This window comes from Gadus chalcogrammus, chromosome 21 (assembly GCF_026213295.1).
Source record: "Gadus chalcogrammus isolate NIFS_2021 chromosome 21, NIFS_Gcha_1.0, whole genome shotgun sequence".
NCBI classification, from domain to species: domain Eukaryota; kingdom Metazoa; phylum Chordata; class Actinopteri; order Gadiformes; family Gadidae; genus Gadus; species Gadus chalcogrammus.
In genome coordinates, this window is record NC_079432.1 from 16,836,973 (window position 1) to 16,851,856 (window position 14,884).

Sequence of the window (14,884 nt, forward strand, 5' to 3'; positions counted from 1 at the left end):
AGGCCGCACCCCTTTCCTGAATTGCTCATGGGTTCCGGTGCATTTGGGGTCTGAAACGCTGTGCTGCCCCCTTGTGTCCACGGAAACAGGACGTGGAATTATACATGCAGGCAGTTCTGCGAAGACCTGAGTGGTGGCTCCTTTGAGGTAGCATCACAACCCCCCCCCCCCCCCCCCCCCCCTCCACAACATATTCCATCACACAGGACGCTTCAATAGGTCTGCGTTGTCATAGAAAACAGAGGAAAGGAAGATATATCCACCACACCTCTAGCCATCCCCTTTGTAGTTTTTTTTGGATACGGGGGAATCAATCTCACCTTATTCCTCTCTCCCCTCCCCCTCTACATGTCTCGCTTGCTCTCTCCCACTCTCTTCTCTCTCTAACCTTCAAACGCACTATAACGCACATCTTTCCCTGTCCTCTGTCTTTAATGTCCTCCTCTCACTCTCCGCCTTGCTCTCCCTCCCCCCCCCCCTTCTCTGTGTGTGTGTGTGTGTGTGTGTGTGTGTGTGTGTGTGTGTGTGTGTGTGTGTGTGTGTGTGTGTGTGTGTGCATGAGCAGCTCCTGGAGGAGTGCTGTCTGAGTCCGAGCGGCACCATGACGATGGCGGGGAGCCGCCTGGGCCTGTCCCCGGAGCCCGAGGGCCTGCAGCACCTCTGGAGCATCAGCCCCGACGGCGAGATCCACCACGTGGGGCCCGCGGGCCTGCTGCTGGACGTCAAAGGTGAGGCCCGCACGCAGCCAGGGGCCTGTGGCCACACGCTGTGAACGTGTTTTAGTCCGGTGTTCTTCACACATGAAGCTACGTGTACCGCAGTACACACGAGCCGCACTATTCGGAAAGTAGTATCTAAATCTAATCTTTGTTCTGAATGAAGATCAATTCCATGTTTGTAAGGAACATTCTCAACCCGTTTTCACTATTGTAACCTGATAAGGAATTATTTGCCACTCGATATGCCACTAGAGCGTTTCAACCCGTCTTCTGACTCGTGTGTCTACAGCACACACGAGCTGTACTGAGGACCACCTTTACTAGTAGACGGTACACAGCGGTCGCACTAATCACAATGAGCTGGGCTTGGGGGGGTCGAGGGGTCATGGGATCTAAGCCCCGATGTAACACACCTTGATGAAGGTAACACACGTTTGCCCATCGCTGGTGATTTGAGACACGCAAATAAACTAAAATAATAAAGTGAATTACCGGGGCCCTGGGAAATGAAAGTAGCACACAATGTGGGTCCTCCAAAGGCCTCTAAGGGGTTTACGGGAGGCGCTATGGAAGGAATGGGATTTAGTTTCTCCTAATACAAGAACAATATATTTAGGGGTCCAAGCCAACATGTTGGATCCCTATTGTTTTTGTAGTTATATTTGTTTGTCTGGTGAAGGAGATTATTTCCATACAATACATTTGCATGAACCTCTTTGACAGTATGGTCTCATTAAGAAGTTATGAAGGATGCATATTTGAGGATTAACTTTGTTCTTTGTAGCAGACCCATAATTAGTGCTCTGAGTGACATTGAGCTCGCCTTTGTCCTGCGACAAAGGGGAGCCAGCGGCCTGCTGCCTTGCTCTCTGGTGAGGCGGTATCTTTCAGAGGCAGTGTTTTGTATGAGGTCACCTGTGAGCAGACTCTTTTATTCAGAGCGACTTAAAATATGTCAGAAGAAATTTGTCAGAAGAAAGAGAAACCACAATATGTCTCTGTCGGTACAGTAAGGATGTTTATAGAATCGAGTGGCAAGCACTCACAATCGCTAGGTAAACCCATTCCCCGTATACAACAAAGCTAGCTAGGATAAGATGATACACAATGCCTAGTACTATTTTTAGTACTGGGTGCAAGGACATACGAAAAACATTGAGTGCTTACATAAAGTGCCTGCATACGACATACAGCGTGCGTACATCAAAGGCAGCCATGCGTCACTACTTCATGCTGTCACCAAAGTACATCTAAATAGATTAATCTGTAGGAAATAAATCTGAGATTGAAAAGAATGTCATTATTTTCTTTGACCCAGACTCGTGGCTGTCACTCGCCATTGATTTTAACTCTTTGTTAGAGCCCTTCTGCGGAGACACGGGATTGTGGTATAGGTTGACCAACGAAGGATACGCCACCGAAGGGTCTGAGTTACACTTCACATCCCTGTCAATTAGTGACCCCTGGTGGTCATCCTGACTTGGAGAAGAAGAATACACATACAATGTCATGGGAGAAAAAGTTGTAACTAAATCGAATGTTTGTTGTGAATGATATTCAATACCATGTTTGTAATGATACATCTACAGACTCAATTATGGGACATTATCAACCCTTTTCACCATTGTAACTTGCAAGGGAATATGTGTTAAAGCCACTAATAGCATTTCAACCTGTCTTCTGACTGCCGTGTCTAAATGAGCACACCCCAGTTTCACATAAAAACAAGTAGCTTTGTAATGAACAAAAAAATGGATATGAATGCATGTGTGCTCATTTAATTATCTTTTTATGTGTTTTACAGGGGGGCATAACTACGACAAAAACCAAGTGATTCTCAGCACCTTCGACCCGAATAAGCCGACCCAACAGTGGGATGTGGAGATTGTATGAAAGACTTTTGAGCTACAGGATTGACCCCGGATGTCCTGTGTGGAGCTCCGCCCCCCGTGCTGTGGGGCGCAGAAGCAGGAGGGCCCCCGTCAGTTCTGAGACCAGGGGACACACCAGGAGTACGACTGCCTTTAGCTGCTGGACTATGAAGCAAGCGGGGATTATGGGAAATGTGGTTACAACTACGAAGCACGCAATGAAGCAAGACCAAGGAATGAGACTATGGACTCTTCTTGCATCAGTACTTGAGATATATTTTCAGTAGGTCTGCTTTTATCATTGAGTATCTCAGTTTTATGGTTCTATATTTTTCATGAATAGTCGGTTTGGATTCTTTGATAAACAATATAATTTTCTTTGGACCTTTTTTCAATACATACAGTATTTAACTTCATCAGTGTGCCTTACATCCCTGAAGCAATAAAAAAAACCTGCCTTTTCTTGAAAACGGTCACTTTATTTATTACAGAACAAACAGCTGGTCGTGTGGATGAATGAAAACCCCTTTGCTTTCCAAACCCCAGTGTACAGCAGAAGCCTTTCAGGTTTACCACATTGGGAAATCAGAGGGACTGCAGAAGAAGCTTTCCCCATTCACTCATGCAGTGCTTGTATCAGCTCAACCTCTCTAGACTATCTCTGCTAAAAAGCTGAGATTGAAACACACACACACACACACACACACACACACACACACACACACACACACACACACACACACACACACACACACACACACACACACACACACACACACACACACACACACACACACCGCTTATCCTGGCTAGACAATTCCCTGTTGCCAAAGACAGCCTTATTTCTCCCCTTCTAGTGGAAAAAAATAATAAATATAATCTCTTGCCTTAAACCCCTGTGGGAGTTGATAAAGTACATGTTATCCTGCCTGCTCGGCGTGGCCTCACGTCTCCAGAGCAACACGGGCCCTCCTCTGCCCGCTATGAGTGGGCCGTCTGAGCGCGGGCATGGCGGCCCCCGTCCTCCGCGGGGCAGCCCTCCTCCTGCTCAGACAGGGGGTCCCGCTGGCCCCCCACGCTGATGACCGTCTTGCCACGGGCGTGGCCCTGCTCCACCCTCTGGAAGGCCTGCGGCACCTGGCTGAAGGGGAAGCACGCCTGGACCACCGGCAGCAGCTGTGGGCGGGAAGTACACAATGACCCATCAGAACACGGATAAGAGACACGACAGACTGATTGAGGACCACCCGATACGCCAGCTATGATGATCCCAGACTCAGATTATTGTCATTCAATATGTTATCCACCCTTTACAAAAGGCGTCCTTGTAGGTCAAACACAGGTGTCACTCACACTAATTATGAGTGTTACGATGCACCATCATTCAAATCCAAGAAAAACAATGGATCAACAATGAAATAGTCCAAGGAAGGTAATATATACACCTGTCAAAGCTATTCATAGGGAATAAACCATTGCCCCAATTTCCTCCCCTCTCCCCTGCTCTGATAGCATGAGTGCTGGCTGCTGCTCATGCTAGCTTGTGCAGAACCTCAGCACACAACAAACGCAACAAGTAGCGTTCAACAGGCACTGATGCTAACCCTGTCCCTTTTATCATAACACATGGTAGCAAATGTAACTCGAACAGGATACACTGAACAACTCCAACATTCTGAGCAGGAGGCTGTGGCTCCAGGATCTTCTGGTTCAGCCACAGCCTGAGAGCCGAAGCCTTGAAGGAATTATTCATGAAGACTCTCCAGCCCCCCTCCAGGCTGGGCGGGCGGTCTCCCTGCCTGTGCAGGCCTCATTATCTTCCCTCCGATGTACATGCCCCGCCTGCAAACTATTCCTGACAGCAGATCACCCCTGAATTCCGCCAACGGGCCGAGCTCTGGCTCTAGATCCTGCAGAACCCAATTTGACCATTACTTTTTGAAAAAAAACTACATTATGTAACCTCCCGGGATGTGCTTCTGCTAAAACCAATTGACTTTGCCGTTTACAATGCAGCGGACAGAGACCAAGTACGGGGAAGCTATTGAACCCTCGACACGCTCTGCTGGTGCAGGCATCACAATCTACCCTCTGAGACACATCGTATTCAATCTATTCCTGATGCCAGAGTGAGACATTCAGTCAGTCAGTGAGTGAGTGAGTGAGTCAGAGGGTGAGTGAGATTTCTAGCCTCAGATACGATGAGGCCGGACAATCCTATGAGAGCGTCCATCACCTGGCCAGCCCTCCACATTAACAATGAATGTACAGCTCATACTGGATGCCATCCACACGATCTGACCGAAAACACAGGGCGGATAAAACCCAGAGTGACTGTGTGTGTGTGTGTGTGGGTGTGTGCGTTAGCTTCCCGCCATCAACAACAAAAAACAGCCCCCCCCGCCCACCCCCCCAGGCGGGCCGCTTGCGGTAAGCCAGAGCATAAAAGCCCCTCAGAACCGGCAGCACAGCATTGTCTCTGAAAGCCCCGTTCACCGTCTACCGATCGCCTGACTCATCACACACGCACCACAACACACACACACACAATCCGATATGGTGGCCGGCTTTGGGTCGCATGTGGAGCAGCACGCATGGAATCCATGCGATGTGGTGGACACTCTGTCCCCACACCCCCACCCCCACCCCCACCCCCTGCTGTGACCTGTGTTAGCCCCTCAAGGACTGGGGTGCCCATGTGACGGTGACCTGCTCTGGACACGCGGAGGGGCTGGTGAGAGGACCTGGGAGCGGACGAGGTGGTGCATTACACCGTAGGGGGCACGGCTGCTCAGCTGGAGGCCACAGAGAAGAACCTCCATCAAACAGAAACACACACTTTAGGAGTACATGCAAGAGTTGGAAGTAAGAAGGGAGAGGGAGAAGGAGAGGGAGAGACAGAGGGGAGACCGAGAGGAGACAGAGAGACAGATAGAGGGGAAGAGGGAGAGAGAGAGAAAGAGACAGAGGGAGACGGAGAGACAGAGATGGAGAGATACCTTCCCGGCGTCCACCAGCGCGCTGACCTCATCCAGGGCGGGGCCGTCTGGCGCGTAGAAGCCCCAGCGGTAGAAGACGCCGCGGGACAGCAGGTTCTGGAGCAGACAGGAGGAGAAGAGGCGGGAGGGGGACGAGAGGGGTCAGGGGATGTGATCATATAGAACCGGTCAGGAGGTTGAGACACATGAAAAATGAAACATAAGCAGTTGCATCATGTGTGCAGAATGAGAATATATAAAGGGTATTCACAAATACACGTATCGTACAAAATCACCAGTACCTAAGGACGACATTCATGAATGGCAAAAACAACAATTTAGTGACCTTGCGGTTCACATTTAGTTTCAGAAAGGATTTATCTCCAACTCCAGCCAGGCCTGACACTTTGGCATAAAAGCGGCTTTGTGGTTTGTAAATCAGTTCAGATTTTGAGCAAGGTCGAAGTGAACAAGCCAAGCAACATGCTTCATTGTTGAAAGGGAATTGATGAGGAGCGCTGGAAAGAACATTGTCATGAGAGGGGCCGGCTCTCCAGAGCCTCCCTGGCTCACACTCCAACCCACAGGGTTCAGCTACAGCTTAAAGAACGACAACCAAGATCGGACAGCATTGGCCTGGCTACAAATTGCTGCAAGTCTCCCATCTGGGTATACAGAGCAGAGGCCATCATTTACTCCTGTGAGAGGGGCCGCCAAAAAAAGATATATATACAGTGGGTGAGTCACAGCAGCGGGCTGGAGAGATATGAGATTGAGATGCGATTACTCACACAAGTCAAAGCCCTTTCCTCTAAGGCCTAATTAAAAATGCCTGGAGAGATTAATTGAGTTGGTCAGTCCCTTGGTTCATAGTACGAGCACCGATCGGATTAAGCTATCCAGATAAACCATTGTGTCCGTGTTTGGCCTTGCTCTCACAGGTTTTCTTATCATTTCAGTTAACCCCTTTTGTCCCATTGTGTTTCCTTGTTTACTTTATTTGTTTGCTGGTGAGGTCATTTAGTTAATTGCTTCAGCAGGGGGCAGCTGGTGCATGAAGCACAGCGATACCACCTCAGCACAGTCCTGTTTCTTGGTTTAGCCATTTATTTTTGTTATTCAATGACCGTTGAATGACCTTTTCATGCATTGCCGTGAGCAGAGGTGGAACCATGTCCAGTGACTGGCCAGTTCCCCTCGGTTGTCCCAAACACGATCACTTCTGGAGATCAAAACATGAACAGGGACACTGCGATTCCCTCATGACTTTAACTTCCTGTGGCAGGAAGGTCAAAACAAAAACTAACAGGTGACCACCTACCCCTGAGGGGAGCTGCCCTTTTAAAATGGGCACCCGATGGTCCAGCCAACTCCATTATGGCTCCGCTCTGCCGCCCCCGGTGTTTCCGATGATAACACATGCTAGACTTCCTCTCCAACGGCGGCATCATCATCATCATTATCCTCCTCATCATCCTCCATCCGGGCTTGTCTCACTCAATGGGCAGCTGCTCGGTTAACAGACGAACCAGTTGCTCCCTACTCTGGCCAGCCACAGTCACATTACATGGGGGGGAGCCACCCCATTTTCCTGACTTCAGCCCCCCAAACAAGTGGATTTTAAATCAATGTGAGGGTGTGTGTCCGAGAATCAATTCAAATCAACCTCCTGCAGCAATCCTAAATAGCCTGCATAATGTTTTCCCCAACTTATCCACCTCATCATCTCCGGTCTCCTCCTGCAAGAGAATAAATATTGATTTTGGAGGCCATTAGTAACTTAAGGTCGAAAAAGGAAGTCTTCCTCCTGACCACCAGGGGGCTCTGTTTAGCTGTGTTTAGGTACACCACTCCGGTGGACGCTGTAACATGGTTGGGTCTTACTGCCCAAGCCCCAAGGGAGGGGGGGGTCTCTGGCCACGCCATACCAACCGGCTGAGGACAATGGGCGTCCGCACCGGGTGGCTGACCAACCCAGCGTCACACCGAGCTTTCCCCTTCAAATGGATGTGATTGGGGGATGGAGGGTGGGCTGGGATGTGGGGTGATACACCTTCTACAGACTGCCCGAATACCAAACCCTGCTGGTTCAGCAACAAAACGGCATTTCCTACAAACACACAACCCAGAAACCCACACCCACACACAGCCAACGCTGCCAGTTTCGCCGCCTGTATTACCCGGTCGGAAAACTACTTTGAATCACCGGTATACAAACTTTTCCTTTGCCGGGCACTGCAGTGGAAACTTACTAAACCTCCATAACCTATGCATGGGACTACCAGAGACACACAAACACACACACCAAACCCCAAGCAGGTCTCAACTGATGCAATCATCTCCTCTGCTGCAATCCTCTCATTCACACGTACTCGCACGTCCTACACCTTGAGCTGTTGGCCACTGATCAGATGCAGCATTCCATTCATATATGGAGATACTTTAAAAAAAAATGAACGTCATTGCAATTTATACCAAGTCTTGTGCTCTGTGTGCTCGGTGTTGATCAAATCAACCTCTCCTAGCAGGCTGGCTCAGATGACACAGGACTGGTCAGAGACAGGAAATGAGCCCATCTATGTGTGACCACACCCATCTCCAATAGCAACAGCAGTCGTTGGTGGACCTGCCGAGGCATTACTGAAGAGTTTAGCTCGGCCTCTCAATACAGGGGGTGGAAAAACACAATCATCGGCTACCGTTCTCATATGCAGTGCTATCATAACAAAGACGACACTTGATAAGACACTGATTCTTTGCCAACCTACGAGTATGCCGACATTGTCTGTGAACACCAGCGTCACTCAGGACGGCCTTCTCGGGTGGTGCTCCCAGGGCTCGGTCGCCGAGTGTCCTTTTACCTGCAGGGCCTTGCTGTGCAGGCTGCAGCCGGAGCGCCCCAGGCCCTCCACCAGGCCCGCCGCGTCGGTGCTGTGCAGGAGGGGGCTGACCAGCGTGACGTACTTGGCCCCCGACCAGGGCCTCAGCAGGCCCAGGGCCCACCGCTCCGTGTCCACGCCCCCCACGTTGTCAAGGACCACGTCGTACCTGGAGAGGAGAGGAGGGGAGGGGGGTGGCAACAACACTGCTGAGAAGGGAAGAGAGGCGAGGAGCCCAGAGGAGCGCAGCTTCAGATATTGGGGCTGATGGGGAGGGTCAAGCAGCGTTTACTCCCTGCCTTTGGCACCAGTCTCCATGGAAACTAGCAAGTGAATACAGGGTTGAGCGCATTTGGAAAAGGCTGTTTTCATGCAGTCTTTGATGTGCACCGGGGTGCTGGAGGCAGGGTGGTGTGGGGTGGGGGTGGAGGGAGCGTGATTCTCCTTCATGTGCTCAGCCACTGTCTGACATTTAAAAAGGGGCATTCTCCTGGCCTTGAAGACTGCATCCCAGCAGTGTTACCACCGCTTTGCTTCTATTCACCACACAGAAATAACTCTCGGGATCTTTCCTTTTGCACAGAAGACTGCATCAAACAAACTATCCATTTTGAAATGGTATAACAGACATCCCAGACCCGTGGGGAACTGGTACAGGTACTTTGGCTACTAATTCCTTTTGGGTGTGAGGCACGATGCCGCAAGCATTGACACTTTCATCCAATCGTCATTAGAATGTCACCAATAAAGCTGTTGAATCCTGATGATGAGCCGAAGACCTGCTTGCTGGGCCTCTTGCTCAAGGGGGCCCTCAGGTAGTCAGCGGTGCGGACATCGGGTTTCAGACACGGAACCTTTCAGTAGGGGGGAGTTGGGCTGAACGCACCTCTCTGTGGCCTCCAGCTGAGCAGCCACGTCCCCAGCGGTGTAGTCCACCACCTCGTCCGCTCCCAGGCCTCGCACCAGCCCCTCTGCGTTCCCAGCACAGGTCACCGTCACATGGGCCCCCCAAGCCTTGAGGAGCTACCAGGGATTAAAAGAACCAGACACACAGGCAGTATGAGGTTCAGTGGTGGTGGAGCGGGAGGAGATAATGTCCAGGTAGAGTGAGGGTCACCTGGATGGAGAAGGTCCCAACGCCCCCAGAACCTCCAGTGATCAGAACCCTTGGGGGGGAAGAGGGGGGGGGGGGAAGAGAGAGAGAGAGAGAGAGAGAGAGAGAGAGAGAGAGAGAGAGAGAGAGAGAGAGAGAGAGAGAGAGAGAGAGAGAGAGAGAGAGAGAGAGAGAGAGAGAGAGAGAGAGAGAGAGAGAGAGAGAAAGAAAGAAAGAAAGAAAGAAAGAAAGAAAGAAAGAAAGAAAGAAAGAAAGAAAGAAAGAAAGAAAGAAAGAAAGAAAGAAAGAGAGAAATAAATACATTTAGCAATTCATCCACTAGCGAGAGAGAAAAACACACCAGCAAAACAAACAAGCAATACCTGTAATTACAAATAATAGTGTTCCTAATATTTTACAATCAACACTTCTACAGTAATTGTATCATTAGTGTGGAAGATGGCAGTTGCGAGGTGTAATCCATGAGACAATGGAAGGGCATACAAGTCATGTGGATGGTTCAAAGGAAGCTATTAGGTTGTGAGGCAGAGGCATGACCTGACAATACCTGCCTTTTATCAGAGCAGTTGTCACTGCACAGGCCGGCGGCATTGACCAGGGCAGACAGAGCTGTTGTGGCGACATAAGGGACGGAGGCGGCTTCTGTGTGACTCAGCGATTTTGGTTTGTGGGAGACCTGGCAATCACACAAACACAAACACATACAGTGTATTGTTTTAGCATTGTTTGGACGCTCTCACTCAGTTAATTTGATGACAGCAAGCTGGAGGCTGCCAAATAAACAAATCACCCTGCAAACCCAATACATAAAAAAATAAAAGCTTATTCCGTCTGCCTAATTGCTTCCTCTGTTGCTCAAACAACTATAAAGACTTAATCCCAATTACTGCCTTCACTGATTATGTAACCAGACGAGCTCCTTCCAAACTTTTATTTTGACTGTTTCCAGTGTTCATGAGGCCTTTACCAACACAACTTGTTATCTCCATTTGGTGAAGGCTAAAAGGGAATTAAGCGAATCCTCGCTAAATGGAGGAGATGCCCATTATGGAGTGTTGTGTCTGATCAACTGTACGTTGGATCAATAATGAATAGTTAACAGGTTCATCATTGGCTCCATAAGCGTACATGCCAATATGAATTCAAAGACCTCCAGAGTACCAGGTGTGAGAGACACAGACCATTAGAGGGCGGCGGGGTGTGAACTGTAAATGGTGTAGCGTTTGAAGCCTCGTACCTCGTACTCGGTGAGGGTCAGGTACTCGGCCAGACTGCCCTGCTTCCAGGGAGGAACTGCTGCCCACACCTGGAACACAACGGAGACCTCATTACAGTCTTATGCCTCGCTAGCCAATTATGACAATGATAATCGAGTTAATCAAGTGATATTTTTTTCTGCCGCTTAATGTATACATAAAACAATATTAATCAGCAATTTCTGAGTTGTAATGATTTGAAATTTATTTTAACATACAAATTCATATTTATTTAGGTTTTTATACCTGTACTTTTTCTATTAGGTCGAACTTAATTGTGACCTTTCATGAGCAGCTAATTGCACAGCTAATTGCCTAATCAAATCAAAAGTTTGATTAGGATTGATAGGCCACTTATTGTGCAGCCCTGCTTGCTAGTGCTTAACCAACAAACTAGCTTTTAGAATCCATCCTAAGCATGTTGAATACAATACAACGTTTCCAAATAAAAATAGTTAGTTAGTTAATTAGGACTTTAAGTTCCCTGGGGAACCTAGGCCATCGATGAAACCCCTCCATCCTCTTCGGTCTTGTGCCTTCCGATCCAGTTGTTGTCATGTCAGCCCTTTCGTCTTCATCTCATGCTCTGTGGTTCTACTCCAGGTGGCTCTAGGTCTTTTCCTCTTCCTCTTTCCTTGTGGGTTCCATGTTAGGGGCTGCTTTGTAATTGATTTGTTTTTTCTTCCGAGTGTGTGGCCTATCCATTTCCATTTTCTCCTCCTGATTTGGGTCTCTATTGATTCTTGTTTGGTGAGTACCCAAAGGATGGCATTTGAGATGGTGTTGGGCCAGTAGATTCCCAGTAGGCTTCGTAGACAGCGGTTGCTGAATGTCTGTAGTTTGTTGAGTATGTTGGTGGTTGTCATCCAGGTTTCGGATCCGTAAAGTAGTGTGGATTTGACATTTGAGTTGAAGATTTTTAGTTTGGTCTTGAGTGATGTGTTTTTTATTTTCCAGATTTTATTTAAGATGTTGTCCTTGCTTTCCCAATTCTGGCTTTGGCATCCTCCTCCGATCCTCCTATATTAATTACACACCCAAGGTATGTGAAACTGGTTACATCCTCTAGCTGGTTTTGATCCATGATTATTGGTGTGTTGTTCTTGTTGTTGATTCGCATTACTTTGGTTTTTGATGAGTTGATCTTGAGCCTGAGCAAAGCAGCAGTTATCTCTAGTTTGGGTGATTTCCTGCTGGTGTCTCATCCGGCCCCTCTGCCTTGCCTCCTCTCAGGACCTTGATGGCTTTCTTGGTGGGGGGGGTTGCAGTTTATCTCCAACAGGTTTGCGGCTGGTGGGATCTCTGCTGTTATTTGAGGGGGGTGTCTGTCAAGCAGTACTCTAAAGTGACCCGTCCACCTCTTCAGTTGGTCTTGCTTGGTTGTGAGGAGTGTTCCCTGTGAGTTTTTAATGTGTACTTGAGTTTGTTTGAACTTGCCTGTGAGCTTTTTTGTTGTAAGGTAGAGTTCCTTGAGGTTGTTCTTTCCTGCTGCTTCCTCTGCCTGTTGTGCTAGATCCTCAATGTACTTATTTATGTCTCTTCTTCGCATGTCTCTTTCCAAATGCTTTTCAGACCTTTCCACGTATCCTCCAGTGATCTTGGTGTTTCTGCTTCCTGCTGTTGTAGTAATTGTAGTGCTTGGAACCGGTTGTGTAATGTGACTTGGTGGAGTTCAGATGTGCCATATATCCTGAAATTGCTGTATATTGAATTTGACTCTTCCTTGCCTGGGTTTCATGCGTTTCAGTTTCAGCTGGATCCTTGCTGTAACCAGGTGATCCAGCATCAGCTCCTCTTCTTACTCTGACATCCAGCGATGAATGCCTAAACCTTTGGCTAATGCAGGTGTGTTCAATCTGATTTTCTGAGGTATGGGCAGCAGAAACCCAAGTTGCTTTATGGATGTCCTTGTGTGGGAAAATGGACCCACTGATGATCAAGTTGTTGTCTGCACAAGCCGCTGCAAATCTTTCTCCATATAAATACAAATAACTTTCATATAAATAAACATAATTTATGCAAAGTTCAGGCTGATATTAATAAAGAAATTTGTATATTCCAGGGCTGCCAACTTTTGGTATGTGTCTGGAGTGAGATTTTGATAGCATTGGGCATAATAACGCATACGCACTCGCACACTTAATCACGTGCACATTTTTAAACTCATTTCACCATCAGGGTTTTAAATAGTATGCATATGCCGGGAGCTTGGGTCTGAGATTTGGGGATATAGGCTGACCACGCCCATGCAATTACTTCCTCCCAGAGAAATACTGAAAATGTTATATTAGACATACACCTACCCTATAAAGGGCACAGAGGTTCGATCAGTAATGAAAGTCAAAGTCGTGTCTCTCCAATATCTAAAGCTTGCCTGAACGCCTTCGTGGCTCCCGGCTGTGAACTTGAACAGCTGTACAATCAGCACGGAGATAAGTATCTCGCACCAATCAGGGAATAAATTACGAGACAGCTCCAGGGAAACACCAAATTAATTGAATAACTATTATTAGTTATTATTATATTATTAGTTACACTATTCATTCGAATACTCAGATATCTTCTAGAGTCAAAGTATTTTGCTTGGTTTAACCAGTACGTTGGCCTCTTCATTTCTGCTGCTTTCAAAGTGTTTTGGCGTGAGACTTGTCTGGGCAGCGTGAGAGCGCGAGGCTGAGGGTGAAAGCGTGTGATCCAGATAGTTTGAGTGCGTGAGAGTTGGCAATCCTGGTATAGCCTACCATTAAGCTGTTGACCTTTACCTCATCACCTGGAGCAAAATGTGTGACCTGGGAGCCGCATTCCACCACTACACCAGAAACATCACGGCCCAGGATCAGCGGGAACTCAGTGTCATTCTGCATCACAGACATGGGGTCACGTCTCAACTTCAACAGTGTAGCTCCATAACCACCTGCAATGAAGACACAGGTAAACTACTATACTGAACATCTATATGGCTATCATTAAACAATGACAATTGCAATGAGGAGAAACATGTACATTTTCCTCATTAACTTTTACAATGAGAAACATGTAAATGTTCCTCATTAACTGAGGAACATTTAAAAGTTCCTCATGAAGTGTGGAAGGGTGTAAACATCACTTACCCCTCATCGAGATGTCAAGGGGGTTGAGGCTGGCAGCTTCAACTTTTATCAGCACTTCGCTGGCTAGGTTTATGGTGGGCATCATGATTTCATCGCTAACCCTTAGGACCTCATTCGTACCGTATTGGTCAATAACCCATGCAGACATGCTGTTATGTCTTCTGAGTGACCCATACAGATTTCTTCTGCACCAAATACTGCATGATGCTAAAACTTGGGTCGAGCTTGGTGCTTTCCTGTAGAAGAAAGTGCCAACCCTGGTGGACGACAATGCTCTGAGAGAAGCCATCTTCGTGGCTGTTAGGTGGTTGACAATACAGTGAATTTCTACCAAGGAACTAAGGCTACTTATGCAACTGTATGTAACGTTAGCATGTCAAGGTTGACAGCAATGCGTGTCTTACGTTGTATTTTTAGGATAAATGAAAAGAATATATGTAAGTCTTGAAAGCCATTTGAATCCGTTTAACGTAAAACGCATGAAATAAAGGAAATAGTACTGTCTTTGGTAAGAAATGTGTTTCTTATCTCACAACCTTCCGCAGTTCCCCTTCTAGCTACCACGCTAGCTCCATTGTTTTGACAATATGACCCGCCTTGAACCCGGAGAGAGCCAATAGGAACGCTCTCCCTGCATACTCTGTCCAATCAGATAAGATACGATAACGCTGTAATAAATCCACTTGGCTGTATTACAATAAGTATTTAAATAACAGTAGATCAATAATAAAAAAATAAATATGTTTTTCATCATAGTATTTTTTTTGTTTGTTTCATCACCAATCACATCATCAATTCTGTTTACCCTTAACACATGTTTTAAGAATAATTTATTATTAAACAGTAACTTAAATAAAATAAAACTTAAAATAAATGTATTGTTTATCATAGAATTACTGTTCCCTATAACGTATATAATATATATATATTTTTTTTTAATGACGTAATATATAATTC

The 14,884-nt window shown here is 47.2% G+C and overlaps 2 protein-coding genes across 5 annotated transcripts in view; one reads left to right on the plus strand and one right to left on the minus strand.

Annotated features, from left to right (window-relative positions):
* LOC130374112 (beta/gamma crystallin domain-containing protein 1-like) overlaps positions 1 to 3,152 on the plus strand; it is a 31,366-nt gene extending 28,214 nt beyond the window's left edge. For all 4 annotated transcript variants that reach the window (XM_056580699.1, XM_056580700.1, XM_056580697.1 and 1 more), the window contains 2 exons: positions 566 to 728; positions 2,524 to 3,152. In XM_056580699.1, the coding sequence (XP_056436674.1) occupies positions 566 to 728; positions 2,524 to 2,612 (252 nt within the window). In that variant the 3' untranslated portion in view covers positions 2,613 to 3,152. The remainder of the gene's footprint in view (positions 1 to 565; positions 729 to 2,523) is intronic.
* Positions 930 to 14,501, minus strand: LOC130374113 (reticulon-4-interacting protein 1 homolog, mitochondrial-like). Its single transcript, XM_056580701.1, has 9 exons — positions 13,928 to 14,501; positions 13,580 to 13,731; positions 10,799 to 10,867; positions 10,113 to 10,237; positions 9,565 to 9,613; positions 9,334 to 9,470; positions 8,430 to 8,616; positions 5,590 to 5,685; positions 930 to 3,766 (listed from the first exon to the last, which is right to left on the minus strand). The coding sequence occupies exons 1-9, from the start codon at positions 14,214 to 14,216 to the stop codon at positions 3,572 to 3,574; spliced, it is 1,299 nt and encodes a 432-aa protein (XP_056436676.1). The 5' UTR covers positions 14,217 to 14,501; the 3' UTR covers positions 930 to 3,571.
* Between the last annotated feature and the right edge of the window lie 383 nt (positions 14,502 to 14,884).

Bases quoted from the DNA above. Each gene is read 5' to 3' on its own strand.
- LOC130374113 (XM_056580701.1), bottom strand. From the start codon at position 14,216: ATGGCTTCTCTCAGAGCATTGTCGTCCACCAGGGTTGGCACTTTCTTC. The intron at 10,238-10,798 runs GTACGAGGCTTC...TGTGATTGCCAG, and splicing joins TGACCCTCACCGAGTACGAG to GTCTCCCACAAACCAAAATC. The intron at 9,614-10,112 runs GCAGGTATTGTC...TTCCCCCCCAAG, and splicing joins GACAACTGCTCTGATAAAAG to GGTTCTGATCACTGGAGGTT.